Source organism: Enhydra lutris, unplaced genomic scaffold (genome assembly GCF_002288905.1).
Source record: "Enhydra lutris kenyoni isolate GAN:26980312 unplaced genomic scaffold, ASM228890v2 scaffoldscaffold17, whole genome shotgun sequence".
NCBI classification, from domain to species: Eukaryota; Metazoa; Chordata; class Mammalia; order Carnivora; family Mustelidae; genus Enhydra; species Enhydra lutris.
The window spans coordinates 38,565,825-38,587,669 of record NW_019154101.1 but is presented as its reverse complement, the minus strand read 5'-3'; the positions used below and the strand labels follow the sequence as shown (position 1 = coordinate 38,587,669).

The window sequence follows — 21,845 nt, the reverse complement described above, 5'->3', positions numbered from 1 at the left end:
TTTGCGATTGGTCTTTTTCCCCCAGACAGGTTTTCAAAAAAATTTATAAACAACATGAGGTGGTTTTGACACAATTTATCTAAATTTCCAGGAGCTTCTACAAAAATCATCCAAAGGTACCTGACGACCTCCTTCCATTTTCAGGCAACAGCAGCTCTGGGTTAGAACTAAGTAACAACTTTGCAACAATGTGCTTCTCTGATTCCAACAACTCCCTTCAAACCCACTTCCTGTTCCTAGCATGCCATCGAGCTTCAGGCATGCAACTTTGCTACCTCTGCAATTGAACAGAGAAGACATTATCAGCACTGCATAGTGAGCTCATTTATTAGGTAAATTAAAAACGTTTTCTCCCAGATACCTTACCTACATAAAATTTCTTTGACTAATGTGAAATTTATACATAGAATTTAAATATTACCCCCAAACGTGCTGTTAGCTTAACAAAGTTACATTCACATTTGTAGAGAATTGATTAAGACTGCTTCTTTATTACCCCCACCTGACAGGCTACCTGCTTACCTGCTCCTACACAATCTAGTTCCCCCTAGTGGTAGCTACCTGAAATGTAAATACAACAACTTGGCACTCAGGCTTTCTGAGGATAAAATTATTCATGTGTTCCTTTATGCAGTCAACGAGCATATATTCTGTAAGCTAGGAACTATAGTAATAAATCTAATTATAATAACTGAAATTATGAATGAAATTCACGTGATAAATAATTTCAACAATGTCCTAGAGGAGTCTGTGGTATACAAGAACAATACCTAGGTTTTCTACTTTTTTCAACATTCCATGCTTCCTTGGCTCAAATTCCCCTGATTATTTACATAAAAATGCAAGGTTGAGTTGGGGCTATGAATATGATCCTTGGCAGGTTCTTTCTAAATTACCATATAATTGTATATTAATTGTCATATTCTGCATACTTCAAAGAAACTTGTATAGAAAATATAATTACAGCTATTAGATTCTAAACTCTGGCAATTAGGTGATCAAAGTGGCTCTTTCTCTCTTGTAATTCTTTTTTTTTTTTTTTAAGATTTTATTTATTTATTTGACAGAGATCACAAGCAGGCAGAGAGGCAGGCAGAGAGAGAGGAGGAAGCAGGCTCCCTGCTAAGCAGAGAGCCCGATGCGGGGCTCCATCCCAGGACCCTGAGATCACGACCCGAGCCGAAGGCAGCGGCTTAACCCACTGAGCCACCCAGACGCCCCTCTCTTGTAATTCTTTATGAGCATATCACAAAAGAGGAATGGTATTTCCCACCGCAGTCCCAGCTGGGAATTCCCATTGCCCCATGATTTCACAGCTGCAAATCAGCCCCCACTCTCTCACACTTGTCTCTGGCCAATGATGCTTTCCTTAATTAGTACATGACTTATACTTCAGTCCAGACTTATCTGTTGCCTTGGTCCCTGGGATACCTGAGCATTGGCTGGTCTACGCAGGAAAGAAAATCTTGTACATGGATGTTATTTGCCTGACATTTCACAAAGGGAAGATGAATTCGTTTGGCTGTTAAATTTGCTTTATCAACTGAATTTTCATTCTTTGGCAACTTTTCTCTCTACAGTCTAGTCTGGTGGTTAGGTTTTGTATTTCTATTTGTGGTGTTATTATATTCTTATGGTTTTTATACCCTCCCCATCTTGAGAATGGCCTCTAGGAAAAAAAAACAAAACAAAACAAAACAAAAACACTAGGAGCTATGCCTCATCTAAACCAGCGTGAGACAACCTGTATAGAGTGTTGTAAGGAGCTGTGAGGTCCTCCTTTTTTTTTTTTTTTTTAAGGCAGTAGGTAGGTCTACTCCTTATTGTGAAACTCATTTGTGAAACATTAAAATGCACACGATTGACAATTTCAACAATGTCCTATAGCAATACCTTTTTTTTTTTTTACTTTAAACTTCCAGGGTCCCTTTCACTCCTCTGGGTGATTAAGCCACACAGATGATAGCTTTGCTCTGGAAGTCGACTCCATGTATACTAGAGAAGAGAGCATTTTTGAGGAAACCTGTGATTCTTGGCATTCTCTTTGCTGGCCACTGAAGTTTTAGATTTATTTCCTTGATAGGGCACTAAAAGAAGTCTATCTGAGGAGTTAGAACACAGGACAGAAAATGAAAATGGGGATAGGATGAAATGAGAGGAGTATACGTTTTGTTTATGAAGTAACAAGTATTCATTAAGTATCTATAATATGCATGGTAGGATACTAGAGACTGAGGGGAGATACAAAACAATGCAAAACATGCTTCTAGGGGGTTGAGATCATCTTTAAGCTGACATATGTTTGAAAAACAGGTAATAGAGTCCTGGGCCACAGGTCAAAGTGCTGAAAATAAATAGTATGAGCTAGAGAAACCTCTCACAAGAGGACATGGGGTTAGAGCTTAAGAAGGCAGAAGTTCAGGCACTAACTTACATGGGCACAGGTGACTTGGAATTGGAATGTGTGGTGCTGGGTGGAGAAAAAAAGGAAACTGATCAGGCTAGAATAAAAGATGTTCTTTGAGCAGCTGAAGGCAGGAGTTGAGACTTTACCCCTGGGCCCTAGTCATTATGGATATCTCAGTAAAAACATAACATTATGAAAAGGATGTCTTAGGAAGAACTATGACCGGTTTGAGGTGGGAAACACTGCAGACAGAAAGACTGGTTAGGGACCAGCAGAAGCCCAAATGTGCCTATGATGGTAACTGGGAATGAACGGGAAAGACAGGAAGAAAGGATTTTTCGTTTTGTTTTTTGTTTTTGGATTGCCTGGACAGGAAAATTACTAAGATGAAAGGGGCAAAGAAGACTCAAGTTTACAGCCTGAATGACTCAGCCTGAGGGGGTGACCTAGTATTAACCAGGTGATTTAGTAAAGGGGAAAGCCCCAGATTTCAATAAGTACAATCATGGAATCCTGAGGTTTTAAAGCTAGAGAGGGCTCTAGGGATCATTTATTCTAACCACTTCATCTTGTAGGAGGACAACTGAGGTCAAGGGCAGATATGTGACTCAATCCAGGATAGGAAGCAGGGGAAGGCAAGGCTGTAGCAGCACCCACCTGTTTCACTAGCCTTTCTGCCTACTTCTGTCTCTCAAACTCTGGACCGAGGACCAGAGTCCATCCGGGGCCAAATTTGACAAAATAAGAAAAATAGATTGAATTTTTCAAAAAGCTAAATTTATTCATTTAAAGAACTGACCTTTATTCTGTGATTATGTCCTGGCTAATGGTATTAAAATCTCCTTTAATTTAGGAAAAGAAGCATTAATACAAGAGGTGCAATTTTTACTACTTAGCACAATAAAAAGCTAGTTAGTAATCTAAGTTCTTTCTTCAGTTTTTTGGTTTTTTATTTTGTTTTGCTTTATATATACTGGTCTTTAAAATCTAAAGGTCTAGGAGTCCACAGAAAAGATTACAAAACACTGTTTTCCTGTCTCTACCCCCACGCCCAAGGCCAGGATTAGAGCCATTTTCTTTGTCATAGTTCTCTTACACTGGTACTGGAGAGGAGCCCACGGGATGGACACTGGTGCGTGGGTGAGCGGATGAGAGATACCCCTCACCCAAGATTCTGAATCTCTCTATCCCGCCTGGGCTCCAATAAAGCTTCGCGACGCTTGAATCCTGGTCGGAGCTCAGTCCCAGGTAGGCAGAACCCTACAAAGGATACTAAGCTACAGAGCTCTGGTGCATTGAGTTAGCAGGCAGGAAGGCCTGCGGCAGCGATCTTCAAACATCTTCAAAGAGAGCTGCCCCGCTTCCTCGTAAGTATGACCTAATGGGAAGAGCACCGCAGGAGAATTAAGGGATTTGGCTGCTTATCCTACAATTTAGGGAGATAAACACGCCAGTCTGCAAGGGCCCGTTTCCTCAATTCTAAAACTACGGGTCTAGGATTCGTTCCAGGGATACAAGATGCTGAAGTCCAACAAGATTTGGTAGCACTGTCAGGAAGGGCACGTGGGTCCCAGTGATATCCCCTCGCTGGACACGCGAAGCCCAGGACTCCCCAGACCCCACCCTCCTGCTTCTCTTCCAGCGTCCGCGGGCGGCGTGCGCGTCCCCACCGAACTCAGCGTGCGCGTCCCCGCCGGGCCCGACGTGCGCGTGTCCGCTGGGGCTGGCAGCCGCCGCCGAGACCGGGCTGGGTCCGGTGGGCGGAGCCGGGCCGAGCTGGGAGGGGCCGAGCTGGGCGGGGAGGGGCGGGGCGCGCGAGAAGGGCGGCCGCCGGGGGAGGAGGCCGAAGAGCTGGACAGGAGGAGAAAAGGCGGCGGCCCGGCGCGGTGAGAGGCCAGTAGGAGGCGGACCGCAAGGGGGTGTGGGTCGTCGAGCAGCCGGGACCGCGCGGACCAGCCGAGCACGGCGTCCTCGGCAGCCAGGGCCTGGGCCGCGGTTCGGCCGCGCGGGGCGGTGAGTGTCGGGAGGCCGGCGGGGGAGGCCAGCGCGGCGCGGGCTGCGCCGAGGACAGAGGCGGCGGCCGGGCGGTGCGAGGCCTGCAGCCGGGGCGGCGGCGGCGGCGGCCGTGGGTCCCGCGGGCCGGGCCTGGGCGGAGTAAATAAGCAGCGTCCGCGGCGGCGTGCGGGTCCCGGGCCGGCCGTCCTGGCGCGCGGAGAGGGCGTCCGCCGCGTGGGCGTCCGCGCCGGCCGTCCTGCCTGGCTCGCGGTGGAGGCGCCCGGCAAATGGCGACCCACAGCCGGGGACGGACCCCCGTGTCACCTGGCCTGCGTGTCTGTCTGTATGCGGGGGGGTGGGGAGGTTTGGTGGCTGAAGCGGGAGGTAAACTTGGAAAGCCCTGAGAACCTTGAAAACGCGGGTTCTGTTTCATTTTGCCTTTTAAGAACTTGGGGGTGTTTGGGGACAGATGGGTTAAAGTCAAATTGGGAGGCATCATCCGCTGTCTTCCCGGGATGAGTGAAGTTAGTAACTTTTCCATTCATGGTAGTGAGCGGATCTTCGTCTTCGCCTCAGTCCTTATTAAAGAGAAACTTCCTGATTTTCTAGATCTGAGGGGTATGGCCATTTCCAAGTTATTTGTGTCCCGTCCCGTGGAACACTGCTTGGCAGGGGGCCATGGAGTGCACGTTGCATTCAAAGTAATCTCCTTTGAGTGTGTTTTTAACGTGTGTCTTCGTGAGACTAGAGAGAGACTGGCAGAGCAGTGTGTTGTTTACCATGGTTCTTGTACTCCATTCCCCTCTCTTGTTTTTCTTTCTGAGCCGTGTCGCAAGTCCTAGATAAAAGATGTTTGGGAAGGAATTGACCTTTTATTCCGTAATTACTCTGTTGACTCTGATCCAGGATGAAGCTATTTATGGGCATTCTGATATCAGTGTAGATGAACTTAAAACTGTTTAAACATTTTAAACGTAAAACTTCCCAAACGTTTTGAACTTTAAAATTCTTTTTCTTTCGCTGCATTTCAATACTGTGTTGTATCCTTTAGAGACACAAGCTATGGAAACAGATTTTGCATTTGCTCATATTTATTAAGGTTTTATAAAGTACTCCAGTTTTCGGCTCAGGAAGGGAAAAGAATAGCATAAAATGTACGTTTAGGATTTTTCTGAGGGTTCAGTTTTTCAATATGCAGTTTTGGCTGAATCACTGTTCTATATGCTTAGTCACTGTTTCTTACTCCAGAAGCTTAATTAGGGATAACGTGGTGTTTTGGTAACTTTTAAGTTGTCATTTCGTTCTTATCTAGTACTTTAATGCAGTGACATAAGCTTTTTTTATGATTCTGGAAATGTAGGTGGGTGGAGTTTTTTGAGGGTTATCAGAGAACTGAAGTTTCCGATGTAGGCAAACTTTTATACATTCCAAGTGTGCTGGGTATTTAATTTCAACCCAATATTTTGCCATCTCTAGCATTGGAGACTTCTGAAAAATACAAAGTGTCCTAATAAAATATTTATTAAAAGGCGATAATATTTTGAGATAATGTATATAGTTAGGTACTTTGAGGTCACCACATAGGTGTTGCTTAATCTGTGTTTACTATTTGATATACTATATTACTGAAATGTGACTTTTAATGGGATAAGCCCTATGCTATTTTTGTATGATTTTGGACACATCTTTTAACTAAGTTCCTATGATTGTTTCATTAAAAGGACATTGTAGAATTCTTTGACAAAGTCCTCAATCAAAAGGCTATATAAAATATTTAATTTCAAATTCAGTTTGATGAAATACGTGAGATTGGCATTGGGCTAATGCTTTTTACAGTGGAGGTAGTTAGTTAAATCAGAAAAGCATACCTCAATTAAAACCCAGTCTCTGAAAATCCTTAACAGAAAGGGTATGTCTGTCTATTTATTGAGTGGATACTTTTAATATAGGTTATTTCCTCATACAGTTGCTTCTTATAAGCTTTATAAGTCTAAATGACCTGATAGAAAAAAAAATTTTACATAAAGCTTTGGGTATGTTAACGTGGCTGATGTGTAAAGTGAAGTACATCCCTTTTCTGAGGAATACATTGTATTCCATTAGACACCATATAAAATATAACCCAACCTTTGTAGAGTTCTAGGTTGTTTTCACAGTAGAGTAATTGCCTCAAGGTCACAAAGCTGAGATTCCTTGGAAGCCCATTCCCCAATGCCATGCTGCCCATTTTAATAAGTTGAGTACCACCATTTGGGTGGATTATTTTTATCTGAGAATCAGTGCAAACAGGTTCTGGTCTGAGTATTAAATATTTATATTATTTTAATTTCTTTTGTAAGTCTGTAATAATTTCATTTATTTAGTGGAGAACATTGCAAGTAGTTAGAACTTTCACTTTGGAATAAGTTACTCATGACCATATTTAGACTTAGAAGTTATATGTTTGGATTATATCATAGCGCGAAGGGTGAAAAATTTGACAAAATTTTCCATTTAATTAGGTCATCATTCTATAAAAAGTCAGAACTATAATTTAATAAAAAGAATGTATACAGTGTAACCCATTTAGCCATTTTAGACTCATCAGGAGGGCATGTGCTTTGAGTGGAGTTTAATGATAGTGGATTTTAGATCTTGCCTAGTCACCATGATGCACCGCACCCACCACCCCCCGCGCCTTTTAAACCAGTTAAGATGTCCAGCTGAGGTTTATTATGGTCTTTAGAACTGATTGCACTTGATCAGCAAATCAGCCAGGAGGTGTCTGTATTTAATATTAATTGTACAGTTAGTTGTATTACTCTTGACTAGTACCTCCGACTATACAGAAAGGATGAGACTTGCTTAGAGGAGCTTATAACTGATTGCTAAATGTAAAATTTCAGTCATGGACTTACTTCTGTTAACTAATTGAACAAGTCTGTCTATAGGTCCATTTCATCCTCACATTGAAGCAACATTTTATTGTTTAAGTGCAATTGCGTTTCATCTAGTACTATATGAACTGCAGTATCAAGCAGTTGGCAGATAACCACTTCCTTTTTTGAGCTTCTTTTCTTAGCCCAGTTCCTACTCAGGCACGTGCACATGTGTGGACACCTTCACCTCAGCTTTTCTTTTTGAAGCTGATGCCTTCTATAATCAAGTAACCAGTAACTAGAGTGCAGAGTTGATTAGGGAGTTAAAATAGTGGAGCAATATACTGGTAAATGTTTACTTCTGTGCCTTTTATGACTATTTTTTAAGATTTTAAAATAATGGAAGGTTGAAATTACCCGTCTCTGACTTCTTTTCCCTTTGACTTGCTTTTTTCATGGATGATTTATCTTAACTCTATATATAATGCTTGGAACGTATAGATTTAGGTACTCAGCAAATGTTTGAACACTATTATTGACTTTTTATAGCTGGTACAATAAAGTAATTTTGACTCAGTCTGATTGTGTAATACTAGGTCTGTAACATTGTATTTTTTCATGAAGTGTGTAGTTTTCTATGAAATCAAAAACCTCGTTTTGTTTTGGAATCCATTTAGCTGTTTCTGGTAGTATATCTCTTTCATTTATTCATATTTCTAAAATAAGTGATGCTCCAGTTAGGCACAGTCTGAAATACAGGAAACCCCGGAATGGATGGATGAGACGAGAGATGGCCCTGCCTCCTTCATGGAGCTTATGGTTTTCCTGTGGGGTTAGATACTAAAGGATAGTGATTTACTTAGAGTTGTGACTAGTATTACAAGGAAAAATCCAATGAGTAATGAGCACACAGCATAATATGGGATCCACACCTTGCCTTTGGTATGTGGAAAGTAACATTGAAACTGAGGCTTAAGGATTCTAGGCAGCAGCTGTGGGGAGGGGGTGCTCGCGTGTCTGCGTGTGTCTTGCTAACAGAGGCACAGAGAGCAGCAAGCTGTGTTGAGTGCTTTGGGTGACTTGACCTAGCATTTTTAAAATCATGCTAGGTTGCAGTGCTTCATTTATCTCCTTAATTATTTTAATGGATCTGGAAAAATAAAGAAGTGGTTTTTTGAAGGCATTATTTTTGTGTATAGAAATAATTCAAATGACAAGGCCTCCTTTCACTGTATGGGAAAATGCCATGTCTTAAAACTATTTTTACGGATTGCTTGTCACAGAGTATGAGTTGGCCAAGAATTTCTATTGGAGAAAATTGAAACTATTGTAAAACATTTAATCATTTACACATATTTTCTAGTCTAATGAGACTTTCCCCAGTCATTCAACTTAAATGTGAATTATAAAGATGTTATTTGGAATGTTAAGATTCTTTTTCAAGAGGGTTTAAGAAGACTTAATATTGAGGAGTTCTATAATTAAGTTTATCTTGAACTTGAAGCCTCAATTTTAATAACATGTTTTCTAATGGGCCTGCTGTGTCACTGTTCAACTGATAAATCAGGGATGATGTTTTTAAGCCCGTTTCACAGGATTTATGTGCAATTGCAAAATACCTAATGGAGGTATATTTAATCTGGTAATGATCTTGATTAGAAAAAAGATGGATCTGGAAGTTTTAAATTCTGAAGCTGAGGGTTCTATCCCCAGAATACTCTGGTTATTATCTAGTGCTTTTTCTTAACTTACTTCTTAATATATTTACTTGTAAAATGGAATTAAACTTGATTCCTGCTTTATATTGCTGTTTTGAGAATTGCTAAATTTATATTCTTGTTCTGTAAGTTTATACTATTATAAATGCAAGTTATTTTAAAAATAGTTTTAAATACTGACATTCAAAGAAAAGTTATGTGCTATTGTAATTACAAAGGACCAAAAAGACTTTCTTGACCACAGGGGTGATTAAGTGTTGGAATAAACTACAAGCAAAGTTGTGTAACCTCCATTCCTCAAATAACATCTTAAAATTGGATCACCGGTTACTGAAGTGCTGCCTGTTTTCTTCAACTTTTATGAGTAATCATATCTTCTGTTGTCCATTGATCAGATATAGATTGAAGTCCCAGCTCTGCCACTTAACTAGGAAGATGACCTTAGGGGAGTCCCTTAAGCCTGTCTGAACCTCAGTTTCCTAAGGGTTGTTAAAGAGAATTAAGGGACACTAAGTGAAATGGTGTATGTAAGGAGAAGATTGGTACATAATTAGTGTGCTTTTTTCCTTCCTAAGTCTACTTCAGTAAATAAATATCGTAGCTCATTGCTGTGAATGCTTTTATTTTTATTTTTTTAAAACATTTTTCTTATTCCAAGGGGAGTAGTGTGGAACTATTTTGAAGCTTGAGAGGCCTCTGTGTCTTCCTTTCAAAGTTGTTACTGTTTTGCATTTAACTTCGTTGTTTGTAGCAGTTGCTGTTTTAAACAGTTTTGAGTTAAGTGATGTTTTTGAATGTGTTCTGCCTGGTATGGTCATGTGATGTGCACATAACATAAAGTGTTCCTGCAAGTTATGAGAGTAGTGGTTACTTGTTTGGAACTGCTTGTATTTTTAGGTTCTCTCTTAGTAACAGTCAAGTTTGTAACCCTCATCATGTGAGATGAACTCCCTCTATTTGTTGCAAAATAAGAAAGCTTCCACTGTTTTCACAATCTAAGCACTCAGTAAAATTTGTCTTAATTCTTACTGACGTTGCTCTTTGAACATCTGCTTAATTTACAAATGTTTCTCATCATTAGTCTGTCGTTCTTCTATTATGACTCTTAGCATTTAACTTACAGGTTCTGTCTTAACCTATAAAATTTATGGGGTAAACATTCAGAATTATTTACTTCATAATTTGTAATTTTTTAAATACAATAAAAAATACAGTTTTTTTGTTAAATGCATGCCATGTTCCCCCTGCCTCCTCCATGCCCCCTAGCATCAGTAAGTGCCATAATATCAACTCGGAACTTTTCTACTTAATCAGTAGAGATCTATCAGTATGAGGTAGGCTTTTTTGTTATTGTTTGAGGAAAATCATCCCTGGATTGGACAAAAATAGCAATTTCGGGAGTAATTAGCTTACTTTAGCCACCTGAAACCCAGATAGCATGTATGGAAAAATATGTCAGAGAGCTAGTAATCTTTTATGCACTGAAGTGAAGAAAATAGGCTAAGAATCTACTTCTTACCCAGAAAATTATTACCCATTACAGTGTAATTTAATTTGGGAAGTGTTAAGATGAATTGCTTGTCCCATATAGGGGTAGAGACGTATAAGTAATTGACTTATCAGTAGAGATCTGAAGTCTGGGAGAGGGATCTGGGCAAGAGGTAAGTTTTCAGCATATGGGTGGTAATTGAAGCTTTTGAGAATTGAGAGCACCCAGGGGGAATGAATAGAATGAGCAAGAAATGACATGATCCCTGGAGAAGAGGAATATTTTAGAAAATACTAAGGATTAGAAAAGATTAAGGAATAGCCAAAAATAAAAATAAATATTGTAGGCTCATCTCTGTGAATGCTTTTATTTTTATTTTTTTAAAACATTAAAAAAGGTAAAAAAAAAAAAAAAAAGGTAGGGAGAAAACCAGGGAAATGTAACATTCTAAGGAAAGACAAGTAGTTCAAAAAGGAGGGCCTAGTCAACCTAATGAGGTAAATGGCCAAAGAAGATGAAGTCTGGGGAAAAAATGCCCTTTGATTTTAGCACCAAGGATCTCAGAGCAGTTTTAATGACTGTTGGTCACATGAAAGCCAGATTAGAGGGCTAAAGAGTTTATGGGAGGCATGAAGCCTATTTGTTGTTTCTTTGTTTGTTTTTTAATTTCTTTTTTTTTTTTTTTTTTCTGGAAGCTTGAAAATTTGGAAATTTCAAAATTTGGAAATTTTTTTTTTTTCTGGAAGGTTGAAGATTTGGAAATTTTAGGAAAAAAGAGTAGTAGTAAAAGGGAGATACTGTTTTATTATTTAGGTTTTTAAAGATGAAATAGTTTAAGTTTTTACTGCTCATAGGGACAAGCCAATAAAGAAGTTGAAGATTTTAGACAAAGATACATCGATAGGATTAATAATTATAATTAAATCAGTATATTGTGCTGATGCTTTCTCTATTTTTGTATAAAATTTTTCTTGATAAAAGGAAGGACCATTAGGTATCTGTAAATCCCTCCTGTTATTTTATAGATACTATTTCTCTGCTCAAATCTTGAGTGAATTCCTGTTACTTAAAGTCTGAACTCGTAAGAGTAGTATATAGCACAGTCCTCATGATTTGATTTATTTCTATCATCCAGCCCCATCTCTCAGAGCTACCTAGCATTTCACCTTGTGATTCAGCAACACTAGGAAACTTGAGGTTCCCTGAACATGTTTTGCCACTTGTTGTTACTTCAGCACTGAATACTTCCTTTCCAATTCTTCCCTCCTATGCTTAAGATTTCCCATCTTTGAAGACTACTGTGAATTCTTCTGTAGCCCCTCCCCATAGTGATGATTATCTTCTCTTTGTTACCATTTTACTTCTGCCAGATTGATCACATAATAATGAGACATGATTTTTACTGTTGTATCTCTGACCTGCTGTAGCTCCTTCAGAGGAGATACCATGTCCGACTAATCTTTATATTGCCACACCAAACACAGTGCCTGGTACATAGTAGTTAAACAATAAATAGGTGTTGAATGAGTAAACAGAAGGTGTAGCCCTCAGAAGTAAGTGATTTGCCCATAGCTATGAACCCATGAACTGGAGCTGGAACTTAGATTTTCTGGGTAAATTCCATGTATGTTTTAATTAAGGCTTACTATGGTGATTTGTCGTAGAAGGTATTAAGACATATGTAGAAGGAATGATCAAGAGATGAAATCTTAAATGGATTCCTATATTTAGAGGGTATAAAAAGAAAACTTATAATAGTTTTAGTTAAGTATATTCATGAAATTCAGATCATTCTCTCAGGAATATGATGATGTCAGTGTACTATATGGGTGCTTCAGAGTCCGTTTAGTTGAAACTAAAAAAGTAACAGCTAAAGCATTCTTTGAAATCTAAAAGTCAAATATGCATTAATTTGTATTTAGCATCAATTTATATACTACATAGTATACTAGAATTTAAGCATTATATTTTGAGACATTTAGCCTCTTAGGCATATTATTATATGTAAAAAATGAACTTTTGCATTGTTATTTGAAATGAGTGCTTAAGTTGTCTCATGATGAATTGATTATATGTAAAATAAACTTGTTAAGTATGCTTATTTTACATATATTTCTTTATGACTTGATTTTTGTTATTCAGCAGTTTTAAAAATCAGCCACTTTTTGCCTAACTTCTTATCTTTTTCCCATCTCAACAACTAGAGCTGGACTGGCCACTATGGAGGAGGAGCTGCAGCACTCGCACTGTGTGAATTGTGTCAGTAGACGGTGTATGATCAGACCAGAGCCTGGGATTTCCTGTGACTTGATTGGTTGTCCGTTGGTGTGTGGAGCAGTTTTCCATTCTTGTAAAGCTGATGAACATCGACTTTTATGTCCGTTTGAACGAGTGCCTTGCTTAAATAATGACTTCGGATGTCCATTTACGATGGCTCGAAATAAAGTTGCTGAACATCTAGAAATGTGTCCTGCAAGTGTGGTGTGCTGTACTATGGAGTGGAACCGATGGCCAGTTAGTTATGCAGATCGGAAATCATATGAAAATCTAAGCAGAGATGTTGATGAAGTGGCACAATTAGATATGGCCTTGGCCCTTCAAGACCAAAGGATGCTCTTAGAATCTCTCAAAGTAGCCACCATGATGTCAAAAGCGACTGATAAAGTATCAGAATCTAGAGAACAAATCTCAGTTAAATCAAGTGTCCCAGAAATACCACATACTAATGGTTTGGTGTCTGTTGATGAAGAATCTTATGGTGCACTTTATCAAGCTACTGTAGAAACAACCAGAAGTTTGGCTGCTGCTTTAGATATCCTGAATACTGCCACAAGAGACATTGGCATGTTGAGTACAAGTCTTTGTGCTTCCCCAAATGATATGAGTGAAGAGCAAGATCCCAGAGGAAGCTTGCAGAATAGACACTTAAAAGACCAGGACCATTTTTATGAGGATGAGATAGGAGCAGTAGGTGGAATTGACCATAATGACACAAGTCTGAATGTCCAGTCTGAACAAAATGGTTCAAGTGATTTATTGTGTGACTCAAATAACAGTTCTTATGCCACTTCTGCTCTTTGTAATGGCTTTTCTTTGGAAAATATATGTACACAGGCCATAGACCAAAATCAGAAATTACATGGTGATTCAAAACAAAGTAACTTAACAAATGGAGAATGTATGGCATCAGATGGCACTTCACAACCTTCCGGTTCACTTTCCGTAGCAGCACAACTTAGGGAAGTAATACCATCTGGTGCTTTGCCTAATGGCACAGTTCAGCATATCCTCATGCCAGATGATGAGGATGAAGGAGCATTGTGTTGGAGAAAAGTAGACTTAGGGGACTTGAGGAATGTGGATGTCTTATCTTTCAGTCATCCTCCTTCATTCAAATTTCTTTCTAACTCATGTTGGTCTAAACCAAAAGAAGATAAAGCAGTAGATACATCAGATTTGGAAGTTGCAGAAGATCCAATGGGCCTCCAAGGAATAGACCTAATCACAGCAGCATTGCTGTTTTGTCTAGGAGATTCTCCAGGTGGGAGGGGTATATCTGATAGTCGCATGGTTGATGTTTATCACGTTGACTTTGGGACTCAGACTTTTTCGCTTCCATCTGCAATATTAGCTACAAATACAATGGTTGGGGAAATAGCTTCAGCATCAGCTTGTGATCATGCCAACCCACAGCTTTCAAATCCAAGTCCTTTTCAGACACTTGGCCTGGATTTAGTATTGGAATGTGTTGCTAGGTACCAACCCAAGCAGCGTTCAATGTTTACATTTGTTTGTGGACAGTTATTTAGAAGAAAAGAATTTTCTTCACATTTTAAGAACGTGCATGGTGACATTCATGCTGGACTCAATGGCTGGATGGAACAGAGGTGTCCTTTAGCATATTATGGTTGTACCTATTCTCAGCGTAGATTTTGTCCATCAACACAAGGAGCAAAGATTATACATGACCGCCACCTGAGGTCATTTGGAGTTCAGCCATGTGTATCTACAGTATTAGTAGAGCCTGCTAGAAACTGTGTGTTGGGATTGCATAGTGACCATCTAAGTAGTCTTCCTTTTGAGGTCCTACAACATATTGCAGGCTTTCTAGATGGCTTCAGTTTATGCCAGCTCTCATGTGTATCCAGGTTAATGAGGGATGTGTGTGGCAGCCTGCTTCAGTCTCGTGGAATGGTCATACTGCAGTGGGGAAAAAGGAAATATCCAGAAGGAAATTCATCATGGCAAATAAAAGAAAAGGTTAGTTTAATCTTAACCATATCACCCCCATATTTGATATAAGGTAGACACTTAATGTTGTAGAATCAGTAAAATTAAGACCTTGTTGCAAAATTGACCGCCCTTAAAACTTACACTTTAATCTGACAGACGTTTTTTAAAATAATGATTAATGAAAAACTGGGTTAGTTTGTCATAATCATGTATTTATTGCAGACATCCTAATACTAGGTTCTAATCTAACATGGCCACAGCCACTTCTATTTTTTTCATACTGTTTTTCTGTACTCAGTCCTTCTGTAACAGTTCCTTTTGAGTCCATGTTAACCATCTTCCAGTTTGAGCTCCATCTGAGATGTTTTCATCATAGGACAACGGAGGAAGCAAGGAGAAGGTTTTCTCCTGCTTACAATTGGCAGTTTCTCTGCATTCCTAGCAACTTTCTTAGAACTTAGTTATTTCAGGGAGAAAGAAAAGTTGTAACTGCTGCTACTAGTAAGTGAGCAGTGGAGTATTTGGAGACTAGGAAACATGATGGATGTGGATATGTGTTAGGTTGAAGTGAGGAAAGAGTGGGATACTTGGATTTGATACTGTGTGGGGGGTCTAGGTTAGAATGGTACAAGAGTGTGTTGCATATTGGAGGCTTGAGGAGATTTAGGCAGATCTGGGAGCAAGTCTTGGGTCCACCATTTTCTTTTGTGAAAATCCACTTTTGCACTTATTAGTAGTAGTAGTATCATATTTATAAATAATCTTTACACCCAGCATGGGGCTCAAACTCACAACCCTGAGATCAAAATTTGCATGCTCTACTGACTGAGCCTGCCAGGCACCCCTGCTTTTGCCCACCTTATGTTTGAGGCACTGTCTAGTAGAAACTAGAAGGCACTATAAATGTCTTTTATTTCAGGAGTTTTTAATATTAGAACATTTATAATATGACATTTTGCATTTTATAAAGTAGAAAAAAATTGGTAAATTTCACCTTGATTGCACAAGGTTCATATTTCTGGATACTTTGTTCTTACCACCCTTAGGTTTTTTCTGACTTTTACTCACTACTCCAATTCTTCAGAATTCTACATTTTCTGTGTTTTTCTGAAGTTTTCACCAACAAATGAACACCCTATTTATTTTATGATTTTTTTTTTTTCCAAATAGGAATTTTGGTGGCAGAAAGTTTCATACTTGCTGCGTATATGTATGTATACACATACAGAGGATTTGGTGTCTTTCTTCATTTGGGATGGGGGATACTCCAAGCATAGTATTATTTTTGTCCTTGCCCACTAGTATTGACCTGTGGGGTGAAATATTTTCTGGGGATTCTATTTCTGCAGAAAATCTCGCCTACTCTTGAAGTTTAAATTGCCATCATTTATACAGGTTACTTACACATCTATATCCTGGCCACTTTCTCCTGAACTCCAGAGGATTAAATATTAAGTATCTGTTCTTGATTATCTCACAGCTTCATCAAACTGAGCATGTCCAACCCACTTTATCCCCCCCCTTTTTCTTTTAAGATTTATTTTATTTTAGAGAGCTTGCATACACAGTGGAGAGGGGCAGAGGGAGAGAGAATCTCAGGTAGACACCTGGCTGGGTGCGGAGCCCATTGTAGAGCTCAGTCTCACCACCTTGAGATCATGACCTGAGCCAAAATCAGAGCCAAAATCAGATGGTCAACTGACTGAGCCACCCAGGTGCCTCTCTATCCCTCTTTATCTCAGCAAGTGGTGGGGTGCCTGGGTGGCTCAGTCAGTTAAAGGTCTGCCTTTGGCTCAGGTCATGATCTCTGGATCCTGGGAGTAAGCCCTGCATCAGATATGTCAGGCTTCCTGCTCAATGGGGAGTCTGCTTCTCTCATTCTCTCTCTCTGTCTCTCCTCCTCTGCCACTACCCACTGCTCATTTCTCTCTGTCTCTCAAATAAACAAAATCTTAAAAAGAGAAAAAAAGCTGGGAAAAAGCTTGATTAAAAAAAAAAAAATCTCGGCAAGTGGCATTATCTATCAAATTGCCTAAACTAGGAATTTGGGAATTAGGGTTGACTTCTTTTTTTTCCCCCTTTATTTTCATATCTAGGTAATCTTAATGTTCTCTTGAGTCTCCCTTCTTCATACCACTCAGGTTTGCTTTACTGTTTCCACTGCCATTTACCTAACTCTCTCCCCTTCAGCTCTCTCTTGATTACCACAAGAGCCTAACTGGATTTCTGTTCCTAACTGGACCCTTCTCCAACATGCTCTCTACATAAGGACTAGAGTGTTAAATATTTTCTTAAATACAGTTCTTACACTGTAGTATTTAAAAACTAATGTTTGTTCATTGCACTGGGACAGACTCCCTAATGAACCTTTAAGACTCCCTAATGAACCTTTAAGAATTTTTATAATCTTGTCCTTACTTACCTCCTTAGTTTCCTCTTGTCCCTTTATATTCCATCTGTGTTGATTTACTTAGTTTCCTGATGTTTTCTTTCTGACTTCTTGCCTTAAGGCCTTTGAATGTGCTGTCTCTAATACAGTAACTACATCTGAGCATTTGTAATATGCTGGACGTTGTGCTGATAAACGTTTTACTTCTGTTTACCTGTTTAATCTACTGTCTATTTTATGGATGAAGAAACCAAAGTTTAAAGAGATGAAGTAACTTGTCCAACTAATTGATGGATTCACACCTAGGGAACCTGTCTCTGGAGCTTGTGATCTTCATCTTCTCACTACATATCCTGCTTACTCTACAGATCTTCAGGAAAGCCTTCTAGAACCCTACCCTGAAGCTTTCAGGGAGGTGTACAGCTCTGGTTCGTGTGGTGCCCCATTCTCTTCCCCTACTCTGTATACCCCTACTAGAGTACTCTCCAGGCTGTTCGTAATTCACTGATGAATTACCGGTTTCATTAGACTGTAAGTTCTTGAAAAGTGAGACTCTCTGGGAACCAAAATATTCACGGCCTAGAACAGCACTGCCATATAGTGGGCACTAAGTAAGTACCTGAGGAATACTTCTGAAAGAAAAATTGGCCCATTACTAAGAAGCCTTGCATCAGGAGATAGGAATCCTCCATTTTTTTCTGAGTTTGTTTCACCAGACTCTTGTGGAAATTGGGAGGCTGTCTGTCACCATGGAATCGCTCATGAATTTGTTCTGCTGAGGCTTAACAGAACTCATTCTTCCTATAGTTTCATAGGTATAGGGGATTGTAAGGGAGGCTAGCAATATTTGTAATCTGTTGGTAGCTACTCTTTAGACCTTCATGGACTCCTGAGAAAGAACTCCACAGGAGGCGTAATTGATGGATAACCCTAAGGAATATAGGGAGTAAGTACCCTTTGTGTGGAACGGTGGTGGTTTCTATCGCCCACTGAAAAGTAAAAGTGTTCCCACGGAATTGGAAGACATCTAGTCACCTTGGAAGGCATTGCCCTCCTTTCCTGAGAAGCTCTGAGTGCCGAGGGCTTTCCTCAAATTCACAGCCACTTTCTAGAGTATCTGCTGTTTATTGTGCATTTAGTGTGCTCTAACATTTCCTTGTTGATGAGCTTAGCTAGGATGCCTAAGCCTGATCTATCCCATTCATACTTGTTACTTGCGTCTGTCCTCCATTCATGCTTATTTCCTGTGTTCAGATAGCTTTATATTTAGAATTGTAAAGATGAGAAGGGGCCAGAGCTGTCATTGCTGAACTAATAAGATGACATTGTTTCAAGGCTTGGAGCTGCTGAGTGGGTAAAAGGGGAAGTAGCTCATATTTTTACCAACAGATACATGAATAGGGATAGCAGGTGAATTTTTGCCTAGAAATGCATTTTACAATGATTTGGAATTAAGTAAGATTGATTTTACAAAAGTGTTTTATGTAAATTTTCAGAAACATTTTGAATAAATTGAGTACAGGTATTCATGAATATTACTAAGTACTTTTGGTACTTATAAATGGTGGAATGATAAGGTACCTTGGTATAGTCTTAGTGTATTTTTTAAAAAAGATTTTACTTACTTGTTTGAGAGAGAGTGAGCCCTGGGGGGTGGGGGGGGTGAGGGGGCCATGTGAGTAGGGGGAGGGGCAAAGGGAGAGGGAGAAGCAGAAAATAGTCTATGCTGAGCAGGGAGCCTAATGCAGGGCTTGATCCCAGGACCCTGGAGATCATGACCTGAGCCGAAGGCAGATGTTTAACTGACTGAGCTACCCAGGCATCCCTACAAGGTTATGATTTTTAAAGAATTGCTTAGGAGCAACTAGGTGGCTCAGTTAGTTAAGCGTTTGACTTTGGCTCAGTTCTGGAATCAAGGTCTATATCGGGATCTGTGTGCTCAGCTGGGGAGTCTGCTTTAGAGAGTGTCTCTCCTTCTCCCTCTATTCACGTACTATCTCTCTCTCTTTGTCTTCTCAAATAAATGATTAAATCTTTTTAAAAAATTGCTTAGTAAGCCAAGTTGGATGTAGTTTTTAATGTTGAGTTTTGCTTTTTATTTCTTTCTTTTTGGTTACTGCATTTATTGCAGTTATAATGTCATAGAAATGATTACCCTGCAAGTGTTTGATAAATAGATCTGCCTCCAAATGGATTTATTCCTTTTCAGTTTTGTAGCTAACTGCTTGGAACTTTATGTTGGATATTTCTCAAACAGTAGAAATGTTTGCAGTTGGAGTAAGAAGTGTATTTTGATTTTTATAAATTGACTTGTTTAAATCTGAAGTAGAATTTTCTTTTAGGTATGGCGATTCAGTACTGCATTTTGTTCTGTTAATGAATGGAAATTTGCTGACATCCTAAGCATGGCTGACCACTTGAAGAAATGCAGTTACAATATTGTAGAGAAACGGGAGGAAGCAATCCCATTGCCGTGTATGTGTGTGACACGAGAACTCACTAAAGAGGGACGTTCACTTCGCTCAGTTTTAAAACCTGTACTTTAAAAACTGTAACTCCACTTGTGCATACATGCAAACACCTAGTATAATTTCTTTGTAATATGTGACACTTTATTAATGTATTAAAGATTACAACTAGCTAAATTTATTGCCACTATGTATATAAAGTTTTGAAGTGACATATATTTTTATAAAGTACTGTTTAGTTGGAAACAAGTTGCCTTAATGTTTAAAATGTGTGAAATTTTTGGAACTTGATGGACAGGGTGATTTTAATTTTTAGCTGCTTAATTTCCAGAATTAGTATTTTTAATGGTGTGCATATTTTGGTTTTTAAATCTTTTGTTTCTTAAACTAACAAGATCCTGACCAAACATTTGTCCCTCATGTTTTCTGTGGGTTATAACCCACGCATTCAGAAAGCAAAACTTAGATTCAAATTTTTTCAGCATAGGTTTTTCAGATAAAGACATTCAATTGCTTAAGGACTGCCCTAAGATCATTATAAGATTTTTATTTTCTAGTGCTCCCCTTATATGATTGTGGATACCTACATGATCTTTAATATGTATTTATATAATATTTTAAATCATGATTAATGTTTGGTAGTGCATTTATCATGTTTTAAAAATACCCACAAAAGTGTTTTCACCTTATGTATTTGCAACTCTCATACAGAGAGTGACCATGTGCAACTTCCTTTTTTGTTAGATACCATATCCAAAGACTCACAGCAGTGTGTTTTATGACAGGTTAAAGTGAAAACTGACAAAAAGCCTGTGAATTTATTATAATTTGAAACTGTTCATGTTATAATATATTTGCAAGGTTTTTGATATTTGGAAAGAAGAAAATATACCTCATTTAAAGTTCAGATTGGGCATATTGTGTGAGTAAATTTCAAATATTTAGAATGCAAAGGGCTTTCTTTCCTAAGTATTTAGAATTTTTGCCTTTTTATGTCTATAAAAATCACAACTATATTGTTTTAAGATGTTTAAGAATGTGAAATTTGGTATCTTTGTTAGATGACAATCATGAAATGGAGAAACCTGTCTTGACTGACAATCTCTTTAAAACATTTCCAGGTTTATTTCCCATAGACTTCTCTACCAAGAGAGTAAGAATTGCATCTTTGTGTAAAGATCAAGATATAAGAGAAAAATATTCAAAGTCCTATTCTTGAAGTATTCTATTATAGTTTTCAAATTGATTTACACTATTATTAACCTGATGTGGTCAGTTGAAAAAAATGAATATATCCGTTATTTAGAAATAAATCACAAAGATGGGGAACACTTAAATAATTTGTTTTAAGTAACTTCTGGTATTTGGTAGTCTGAAATGGTGACAAGTTACCTTGCTATACAATATCAAACTTCTAGTGTGTCTTCTCTTCCTACATTGGTCCCTGAGAATGCTTTTTGTTAAGTAGGGTAACAATACTATGGCAGTCAGATTGGGCAGAGGTGTTCCTTGGGTAATAATAGAAGGGAACTCTGATCTGCTTTTGACTTCTTTTGTTGGATCAAGCCCTTATTACAGTTGAAAATATAGCATTAAAAACTAATCAATTGTTTTGCCTTTCCTATCATTTCAGTTACTAGGATTATTATTTCTCAGTGCTTAAACTTCGAACTGTGAGGTTGAATTATAAAAATAATCTATTTCTGAAAAAGTCAGAAATAAGATCAAATACTGTAAAATATAACTGCCTTTTAAAGTTTTGCTGAAGAATGTGTCTGGTTAGGATAGCACAAACATTAACTTTGTTCTATGGTCGTGCTTCTTTGGTTTTTAAGTTCAGACTTCTTGTTTCTACACTGGATCATGAGATATTTAACAGTTTTCCACCTTATATTTCTTTTACACATCTTTGGCTGTTTTCTTTTTTGTTTGTTGTGCCACCATACAATTTTGTTAAAATGTTTTCTTTGTGCAACATTTGTTCAAATTCTAATAAAATTAATATTTTCCCTTTATGTGGCTCAGTAACTTTAAAGGAAAAAACTTTCATATAAATAAAAACTTAATACTTGTTTGACAGATTCCACACACAGTGTTTCTAAGTAGATTTTCTGCATGTAATTGGAGTTGTTTGTTCATTATCATTTCTCACCCATATTTTACTGGTGAGCATTCCTTTTTTTTTGTTTTTTTTTTAATATGGAAAACTCATTAGTTAACTTTCTGTGCCCCTTTAGTGTTTTCCTGAAACTAGTCCCGTTTAGGGGTATTGAAAGACTGACGAGTTT

General features: G+C 38.6%; 1 protein-coding gene across 2 annotated transcripts; it reads left to right on the top strand.

The window, feature by feature from the left end:
• Window positions 1-4,278: 4,278 nt before the first annotated feature.
• On the top strand, window positions 4,279-21,564 carry LOC111147853 (F-box protein 30). Of its 2 annotated transcripts, none has more exons than XM_022504105.1 (3): window positions 4,279-4,420; window positions 12,672-14,727; window positions 19,432-21,564. In XM_022504105.1, exons 2-3 carry the CDS (start codon window positions 12,688-12,690, stop codon window positions 19,633-19,635), a joined length of 2,244 nt encoding a protein of 747 aa, XP_022359813.1. In that variant the 5' UTR covers window positions 4,279-4,420; window positions 12,672-12,687; the 3' UTR covers window positions 19,636-21,564. The 2 variants fall into 2 exon arrangements, with proteins under 2 accessions (XP_022359813.1, XP_022359814.1); XM_022504106.1 differs by having other exon boundaries at window positions 19,419-19,521.
• The last annotated feature ends 281 nt before the right edge of the window (window positions 21,565-21,845 follow it).

Coding starts and splice junctions, on each gene's coding strand:
- LOC111147853 (XM_022504105.1), top strand. CDS start 12,688: ATGGAGGAGGAGCTGCAGCACTCGCACTGTGTGAATTGTGTCAGTAGA. Junction 14,728..19,431: donor CATGGCAAATAAAAGAAAAG/GTTAGTTTAATC, acceptor ATTTTCTTTTAG/GTATGGCGATTCAGTACTGC.